Here is a 10000-nt window from a genome sequence, read left to right on the forward strand (position 1 = left end):
CACTTTAAAAAAGACAATCAAAAAAAAATTCACAACACATGCAGCACATGAACTTCATATACGTGGAGGTAGTTTAACGTTAAATTATGCGTTACCCGGGTCTTAAACAAAACGCACACAATGCTAGAGCTACACAATCCTAGACCCGGTCCAAACACCCCCCGATGGGATACATCTCAAATGTCCTCTCTGATAGCGGTGGGGGGGGGGGGGGGGGAAGCAGGTCAAAGGTCAACTAGGTCAACTGTACCTGCTGGTAGCTTGATCTGCCCTCCCCCTCTCTCTTTCTGGCTCTCTCTCTCTGTCTCTCTCTCTCTCTCTCTCTCTCTCTCTCTCTCTCTCTCTCTCTCTCTCTCTCTCTCTCTCTCTCTCTCTCTCCCTCTCTCTCTCTCTCTCTCTCGCTTTCTCTCTCTCTCGCTCTCCGTGGACGTTGCTCCAACCTATCAACCACCTCCTCCCTCCCCCCCTCCTCCCTCCCTCCCTGCCCCCCTCCCCCTCCGAGGTGTCACCATAGAGAGACTCTTGTTCCCATTCCCCCCCCCCCCCCCCCCCCCTGTCCACAGGGACCCCTCAAAAATCCCAGATATCCTTGCAATTTCCGGTGCAATGTTTATTTGGCGGGAACAGGTTTGGGGGAGGAGGGGTGAGGGGGGCGGGGGGATGGGAGAGTTACATTTAAAAAAGTGCCTTGCTCACAAACAGTTTTGGGCTACCGTTTGAGGGTAAACACCCGCAGGTTGGGGGGAGGAGGGGGGTATGGGGGGCAGAGGGTCTCAGGACTGAGGTGCGTGTGTTCCGAGTCCGACACGCAGATCTCACCTCAGCGCGGATACAGAGAGGCGCTCTGTTCGCTGCCCAACCACCGCGGACGGATAAACAACGCCGCGCGGGTCTCCAACAGCGCCCTCTGCTGGCCGCCTTGGGAAATGACACCCACGCATCAGAGCGTAATTAATTTAACTAAGTCATTTGAATACTTGGTAGCATCACTCAAATGTATGAGATGTTGAGGTTTATGTGATGTAATGATGTACAGAAACCGATCAGATAAAATGTCTGACAATATTTGATGATCTTGCAAACATATTTGTAAGCTATAATGTGCAAGACTGAGAAACATATATCTTACGCTGGTTTTCATTATTTTGGTGTTAATATGTATTAATAGCTTCGTCGAGTGTGTTTACACCATAACAAGACAATTATCAGGAACTCAGGAAATAAGATGGATCAGACTGTGGTCTCCCCCCTGATCGGCCGTCGTCCGGCAAGGCCCCTCTCCCTAGAAGGAAGTGGAAGGGGCGAGTTTGAGGGAAGAGTTTCTCAATTAATTAAAGATGGACAGAATATTCGCTTGAAGACTTGAATACTTAATTTACGCCTACCCCAGGCCCAGAGCTATAGAGAGAGAGAGTTGCGACACGCTATTTATTTATTTCTTATTGCTTGTTTATTTATTTATTTATTTATTTTTTCCACAATGTCTTTTTTTTTTTTTTTAATATGTATGATGACTATATGCTCTGTAAGGTGACCTTGGGTGTTTTGAAAGGCGCCTCTAAATTAAATGTATTATTATTATTATTATGATCTCGCCGACAGGGTGGTCACGTGGTTGTCACGTGGTTCATGTAAGCCTCAATAGTTCCAAACACGCCGCGCTTTCAATGTTATTCTATGGGACGACAGCAGAGATTTCAATATTAAATGGTAAATATGAATGAAAAAATCACATACAAGTATTTGTCTGACTGTTATTGCATTATTGCATATTTGTAAATGTCAGTTTTACATGTAGAGCGGTAGGGGGGCAACTGAAAGCTATCTATAAGTACTATTACTTAGATACGTTTTTAAGTTTTGGAGGGAAAGCTTCACGTTCGTGTTAGCATACTGGCCTAACCTTAACTTTTACCTTACATCTGTGTTGAAATCAAAGTATTCAAGATGTTCTACCATGATCATTTAAAGATATAAGCCACACAAAGTATCAAATATATTAAAGAATAACAACTCATTACGCTTGGATGAATGAAATTGTATTTTTTTTTATTAAACAATTAGTGTGACAAGAACAAGTGATTGCGATTGTGTGAACAGATTCAACAATGGACACAGCAGGGAACACTATATACTTAGGGCAAACCATTAACACATAACGTTGCAAATATACTATACTTTATGCCATTACAATACTTAGAATAGCCCTGAGCAAATTCAAAATGGGTTTAGGAGGGAGGATCCTCGTTTGGTCATGAACTCTGACCTCTAACCTATTCTCAAAAGTCGGGGCATAAGTGGTTGAGGAACAGTTGTTACCCGCTCTGTGATCTTCAATGGTGTCATGGTTCATTGGTTACAACTAACATTTTATAGATCAATGGTCATACCATGGTTGGCTGTGCAGCATTTGGATGCTCCAATCGGTCCGAGAAGGGTTATCACGGCATCCCCAAGGACCAAGAGCGCAGGGAGAAATGGATGGCAATGGTCAGCCCTCAAAACTTATTGACAGTCAGCAACAGTCAAAAACGATGTAACGTAATGTTCAGATCACTTGCTAGCATTTCAAAGGGCATAATAATTCTAAGTGTAGAGAATTATGACTTTCCAATGATATTTGAAGTGCAATGGAAACTGATCTTACAAGCCTACCTACAGGTACACTTTGAAAATGACCAATTCAAAGCCACAAAAGTAGATAGGATGTTGAAGTTGAGGCCCGATGCAGGCCCAACAGTTTTCATCCATCGCCCTAAACCGAAGAGGAGGAACCCCCCTTCTGTGAGGGTGCCTCCGGAACCAAGTGCAACGGACCACACATATTGCGCCAAATTAAACTTCGGTATGATCCATGCAGCTAACAATATTCCCCATTTCATGTAATTCAAAGATAGACTACACTCCTAATGAGATTACATAATTCATATTTGTACATTCAGTTTAAAAAACAACCAGAAGGCAGGGATTCTCTGAGGATTTGCACACAATGTAGATAATCAACACATTTCTACCCAATTAACAATTGCCGGTAGATCCATTTATAAATTGTATTGGTTTCTGATTGTGGCAGAAGATTTAATTCACATTACAGAAATGTTTTGCTTTAATTCATTTTCTTACATTGGAGATGACAGTAGTTGCAAATGCAAAGGCAAAATACATATAACAGCAACATTAACTTGTAATTGTTACAGAGATTGAGGGAGAAATTTAGGTGGATTTCAAGAGCGTTGAAAAGGACATCACAGGAGACAGAGAGAGCAATCAAGAGGCCACATTGCCAGGGGCAGGTGATTCAGGGGCAGGTGATCCAGTGGCGGGTGATCCAGTGGCGGGTGATCCAGGGATTTGTGTGCCGAGGGCCATTCAGTCAGGGGTCAACAGTGAAGGAATAACTTTTGCCAGGGCCAGCTGCTCCAGGGACCAGACTGCCAGGGACTGATGGGGCGACTGTGGAGGACCTAATAAGTCAACTAGAAAAGGAAAAATTAATGAGAAGGAGAGCAGAGAGGGCTATTGCAAAACAAAAAAGAATCAATTTGGCACTAAGAAAGAGAATCAATTTGGCACTAAGAAAGAGAAACAATTCAGTCAACAAGAAGTTAAAACGAAAAAGCCATACAGGTTAAATTGACCGCCCATCATAATCAGCATTGTTGAATCGGTGGCATCTGTAGGGCTTCATGTGCTGAACATCACCCTTTCCAGGATATAATTAAACAAACACTGTTATTTCTACTAGCTATCGCATCATAAAACCCGTCCTTAAATCAACCTAAATTATCCTAGTAATCCAACATAAATAACTAACTAAATAAAAGTTAGATTCACTAGTACTGAACTTTGTAATTGTTGGTATAGATACCATCACATGGTGCAGTCGAGCTAACAAACAAACAGGCAAACGGTCGTCTACCAAGATAAAAATATATTTAAATACGCTGTGCATATACAAATAAATATCAAAATATGCATCATAAAGGTCCTGATACAATATAGACAGTTGACAATTCAAAAGAGGTAGCTATTTAATCAATTTACCCCTGGAGATACCTTCACAGATGGTGAAGTCGAGCTAACAAACTAGCAGGCAATCGGTCGTCTACCAAGATAAATATATATATAATTACGCTGTGCATTTACAAATAAAGATCAGTATATGCATCATAAAGGGCCTCTGATACAATATAGACAGTTGACAATTCAAAAGAGGTAGCTATTTAATCAATTTACTTCAGAAGTTACTCGGCGGCCAGCAATGGAAATGAACGGTCTCCTACGCCGTAAAATGGTTGTTTGGAACTATTCGAGGCTCCATACCCCGGAAGTAGGCGCTACAACGGAGTCCAATGGAAGTGTCGCAACTCTCTCTCTCTATAGCTCTGCCCAGGCCTAGAAAGATATAATAATAATAATACATTTAATTTAGAGGCGCCTTTCAAGACACCCAAGGTCACCTTACAGAGCATATAGTCATCATTCAAAACTATGTAAAACAGACTAGGAATGAAAGGAAAACAGAGGTTAAACATGAAGAATAATAATAATTAATAACACTCAAAGACGCCTAAAGTGAAGGGGGGACCTCACTAACCACCACCAATATGTAGCACCCACTTGGGTGATGCACGGCAGCCAATCGGCGCCAGAACGCTCACTACACACCAGCTTGAGGTGGAGAGTTAGGGATGAGGTGGAGAGTGAGAGAAAAGAACATTTAAACACTATCGACCATATTTAAACACTATCGATCACATTTAAACAATATCGACCACATGTAAACACTATCGACCACATTTAAACACTATCGACCATATTTAAACACTATGGACCACATGTAAACCCTATCGACCACATGTAAACACTATCGCCCACATTTAAACACTATCACCCACATTTAAACACTATGGACCACACGTAAACCCTATCGACCACATATAAACACTATCGCCCACATTTAAACACTATAGCCCACATTTAAACACTATGGACCACATGTAAACCCTATCGACCACATGTAAACCCTATCGACCATATATAAACACTATCGACCACATTTAAACATGTAAACCCTATCGACCACACTTAAACACTATCGACTATCCACTATCCACTGCGTCTCTTTACGTTCTGATGTCATTTCAGTGTAGAAAAGCCTCATTTGAATTTCCCACATGTCCTTTATGAAGATGTGGTTTTATACTTGGTATGGCCACCGTGGGGGAGCGTGCTAACCATAGAGGTGCTAACGGGCTCCCGTGGTGCAATACTCGGTATGGCCACGGGGGGAAGGGCGCTAACGAGCTCACCGTTAAAACACGACGCGGCCCCTTTAATTAAGTAAAGCGGAAGTGCCTCATATCCATTCGTCCACCAGACAACAGGGACGAACTGCGAGGTAAATATCGGAGCGGTTTGGTTTCTCTATTAATGTCATATTACACTGTTCTTCTCTCCTCCATCCCCTTGTTATTATCACTCTGGTTCTGAGACTGTGTGACCGTAACGCGGCGGAGGCAGGAAGCTTAGAACCCGCGGACAAAGTCACACTGAGGTGACTTGTTCAAGTCCCAGTCAGGGTTGCCAGATTGGGCGCCTAATCCGTCAATTCACGGGGGCAGTTCGTTTACCAGATTGTGACAGATTTCCCTTCCAATCTGGCAACACTGTTCCCGGTACTGTGGGGTTGCGCAACAACTGGTTCCCAGTAGGAGGCTGGTCCGTAGCCGAAAGCGTTTAAACACTCAAGACTTCTGGAGGAGGAAATGTTTTTCATGAGTTTTACTGTTTACTTTACGAGAAGAGAATAGGGGCAGAGTCCTCTCTGCTGGAGTGCCTTTGAGCAACAGGTCTACAGTGTGGACATGTACCCGTCGAACGGTACTGGTACTTGGGGGATGTCAACAGTCTAAATGAGGCCCTCAACTATCTGGAAGAGGACCGAGGCATTGTTGGGTGGCAGGCGGGTACCGTGGGGAACAATGCTGGGGTCGATGATTATACTTCAACATCAAAGCGACCAATTAGAATAGAATAGAATAGAAAGCCTTTTATTGTCATTGCACGAGTCAAGTACAACGACATGTTTAGTAAGCTTTCCCAATTGGTGCATTCGAGAAAATAAATAAATATATAAATAGAACAAGAACAACAGTATACCAAATAGAAATGTAAATAATGTAAAATAAATAATAAGGTAAAATAAAGTAAAGTACAATACAGCAGTGGGAGGTTAGGGGGGGGGGTCAGTCAGTCGGGGGTCAGTGCATGTGTGTGTTCAGGGTGGATACAGCTTTTGGGAAGAAGCTGTCTCTGAACCGTGAAGACCTGGTTCTGATGGAGCCATAGCGCCTGCCAGAGGGCATCAGGTCGAACAGGTGAAAGCCAGGGTGTGAGCTGTCCTTTGTGATTCTCTCCGCTCTGCTTAGGCAGCGGGAGATGTATATGTCCATTAGTGATCTTTAATTGGGAAAATAAAGTCATTCGATTTATGTTTGCTAATTTTCTTACAAAGTAGACCATGTGAGTCCAGGTCACAAATGAAAACTACAATACCTAGACCCATCTAACCAGGACTGGATTATGACTTGTCTTTGTAATATCATGTTTCAGATTTGGGAAAACCTTTTGTCCATTAGTTAAACTTTAAACAAAGCTAGATCGACTTTGCTTCACTTCTCCAAACAGTTTCACTGGGGGAATTGTACTGGTATCCAAATTCCAGATGGATACATTTTTAAAACGAGCAGAATCCTATGCAACCTCACAACCAAACAATAATGTATTTGGTACTCAAGCATCATTGGTTCATGATTGAAAAATCTTTTAAAAACAGTGATTTGAGTTAATGCTCCTGCCTTGCCCATTAACAAGGCAAGGTTACCCCAGCTGGAGTCGGAGTTGCCCCCCTCCCCCCGATGCTGCCCGGTCCCCTGTCCCTCCCACTGTCTCGGTTTGAGGACATGGTGACGTCTTCATAGATGATGACCGCCACAGAAGGTTTTCTCGGCTAATCGTATTTTATTTCTTGGGTTGCACTTCCATCTGTTGTATTTGATCGGTCTCGGGGCATGTATTGATTTGGTAGACGTTTTTGTTTAAATGGTCGTACATGTTGCACTGTCAAAGTACCGTCAGAGCAGCAGCTCTGTGTCAAAGTGAAGGAGTTTTGTTAAAAAATCTAGGTCCAAGTTTGAAGAGAAGGGGTTTGAGGTACAGGGAAAAGGTGTCGGGGAGGGGGGTGACGGCATTACATTTACAACAAGGATTTTAGCAGACGCTTTTATCCAAAGCAGTAAGTACAGTAAGTACATTTAACTATACATTTAACCCTAACACTAACTATCACTAGGTTAACCCACTCCCCGTATACAACAAAGATAGCTAGGATAAGATGCTAAGTACTGTTTTAAAGTGCCAGGATGAACAACATACAATCATTGTGTAAGAGGGATGTGGGGGGGATGCTATGCAGAATCTAGGTGAACTCTGAATAAGTGAGTCTTTTGCGTGTGGCAAAACCAAATCCAACTGTCTAAAGATGAAGCCAGTCCTCACCACCAGCCCCTAATGTGTACATCACAATTGAGAACCAACTTCCGCCCCCCCCCCCCCCCCCCCCCAGATGGCTCAGCGGCTCCTCCTCCGTCGGGCCTGGACCCTCTCCACCCGGGAGCTCCGCCCGCTGCCCCTCTACAGCGTCACCACCTCCTTCCTGCCCTCCTCCTCTCCACTGCTCCTCACAGGCTCCTCCCCCCGGGCGGCGGGGCCCCTCCCACCCCACCATGCCCCCCGCCGCTGGGTGTCCTTCAACGTGCAGGACCACGACGACTTCACGGAGCGCGTCATCAACAGCCAGCTGCCCGTCCTCGTGGACTTCCACGCCCAGTGAGTAGAAGCATACATCTATCTATCTCTATAGATCTAGGCTTCTGTTGTTACACCGGGCTCTCAACATAAGCATAGATCTATAGAGATGGATCTATAGAAATAGGTAGATCTACAGAGATAGGTAGATAGATCTATAGAGATAGATAAGTAGATCTAGAGAGATTTATAGTGCTTATGAGATGACATAGAATGTGAATTCCCTCTAGTTTGCACATTGCTTACTACACATGCCAAAAAATATAATTGCCCTTATTTTGCATCCAGAGAAGCCTACTGGTGTTATCAGTTTTTTTTAAGGAGGGGACAGTGTGTAGCCTAATATGGTAAAAAGGAATACTTAAGTTTTTGTGATTGTCTCAAATCATGCATCAAACACACACCCTCCCTCTCTTCCTCCCCTCCCTTCCTCCCCCCTCTCCCTCAAGTCAGAATGAGTCGTAGCTCCTATTCTCATGTCCTCCCAGGCTGGGGCGCATTCCAACACTCAGCTGCTAGGGTCCTGGACAGGAAACTAGTATTGGTAAAACAATAAAACAAAGCGGTAAAACCACAATAAAGGCGTTCCACATGACCGCGGGCTCTTGTATAATTGGCGGTTCAAACCAGGTCACCCCCCACCTGAAGCTATGTCGGACGGTCATTTTCATTCTTTCACATGTTTTCATTTAGAGTGGAACTCATTTTGAAAGAGACTAAGTTAGCTACCTGTAGGCCAAGCTAACAGCTAGGCCAAGCTACAGCTAGGCCAAGCTAACAACTAACAGTGTTAAGGTGACCGCTAACAGCTAGGGTGGATCAGTCACCCACGGGATGTACTTCCTGTGGGTGACCGTGTAGAACATTCCCGAACATTTCCCTAAAAGTACTTGATGACATAAAACGCCTCCAGCGCCGAACCGATGTGTGTGATTGGCTAACGGAGTGATGATTGACAGGTGGTGCGGCCCCTGTAAGATCCTGGGGCCCCGTTTGGAGAAAGCCGTCGGCAAACAGAAGGGTCGCATTGCCATGGCGAAGGTGGACATCGACGACCACACAGACCTGGCCATAGAGTACGGGGTAAGAGAGCCAGTATTATGGGATGCCTCACCTTCTCACCCAGACGGGGAACCAGACGAATCGAAGAGCTCAGGTTATATTTACTCTGGTCTCCCGCAGACCTAGCCCGGGTCCGGCCAATCACAGCCCTTTATCTAATAGGGGGCGGGTTTGATAGGATGATAACCTTAAAGAGGAGCGCTTGTTTTTTATAAACAAACGAGACGGCTGCCACTGATGCTTCACACATTTCGTTGCTCTGATTGGTTGAAGGTCTGAAGGCCTTTTTCTCCACCCATTAGCAACGCCCCTTGGGAACTGAGATTAACCGAGAGGTTCCAGACTCCTCTATTGGCTAGTAGTGCTGCACGTTTTGGTGAAAAAGTCATATTGCGATTATTGTGGACGATATTGCCATTGCGATATAATCAAATGGTGTCATGAGTCTACTTGCTTGGTTATCAAGGAAAATGCACACAGATGACTGATAATTTTATCATAACAATATTTTACAAAATTAAATAAATAATAAATATCTTTTTAAAAATAAAAGCATTTCTGCTGCGCAAACGTATTGTACAACTAAATGAAATAAATCGATTTGTATTTATTTTTATTAAATTGCAGCCTTTTGCGATTATACAATTGCAAAGGCTGATTGCGATTCGATTAATCGTGCAGCACTATTGGCTAGTGGGTCTGTCTGTCAGGCTAAGATTTAAAATGATCGTCAAGGTGTGATTGACATGTGACCCGCCCCCCAGGTGTCCGCCGTTCCCACGGTGATCGCCATCCGCGGCGGTGATGTCATCGACCAGTTCGTGGGCATCAAGGATGACGACCAGCTGGACTCGTTTGTCAGCAAGCTCATTGGACAATAACACCCGCCACTCAGCCCCCCGGCCCCGCCACCACGGCGATCCGGTCTTCCCCGGCGGCAGCCAGCCGCTGGAGAAGACCCCCACACAACTCAACCCCAGGGGGGGGAGACACGCCATCTCACTGCCTCCGCCTCCAGCCCAGCACTTTGCTCTCATTGGTTCTGATTTCCTGCTGTCCCTCCTTTGTT

The 10000-nt window shown here is 44.5% G+C and overlaps 1 protein-coding gene across 1 annotated transcript in view; it reads left to right on the forward strand.

Annotated features, from left to right (window-relative positions):
* The first annotated feature begins 5351 nt into the window (after positions 1 to 5351).
* LOC130397578 (thioredoxin, mitochondrial-like) overlaps positions 5352 to 10000 on the forward strand; it is a 4902-nt gene continuing 253 nt past the window's right edge. Inside the window, exons 1-4 of the mRNA XM_056604861.1 lie at positions 5352 to 5401; positions 7628 to 7890; positions 8829 to 8952; positions 9696 to 10000. The exon at positions 9696 to 10000 is cut by the window's right edge and continues 253 nt beyond it. Of these exons, the coding sequence (XP_056460836.1) occupies positions 7628 to 7890; positions 8829 to 8952; positions 9696 to 9812 (504 nt within the window). The 5' untranslated portion in view covers positions 5352 to 5401 and the 3' untranslated portion in view covers positions 9813 to 10000. The remainder of the gene's footprint in view (positions 5402 to 7627; positions 7891 to 8828; positions 8953 to 9695) is intronic.

The sequence above is a fragment of the Gadus chalcogrammus genome, chromosome 2 (genome assembly GCF_026213295.1).
Source record: "Gadus chalcogrammus isolate NIFS_2021 chromosome 2, NIFS_Gcha_1.0, whole genome shotgun sequence".
Classification (NCBI taxonomy): Eukaryota; Metazoa; Chordata; class Actinopteri; order Gadiformes; family Gadidae; genus Gadus; species Gadus chalcogrammus.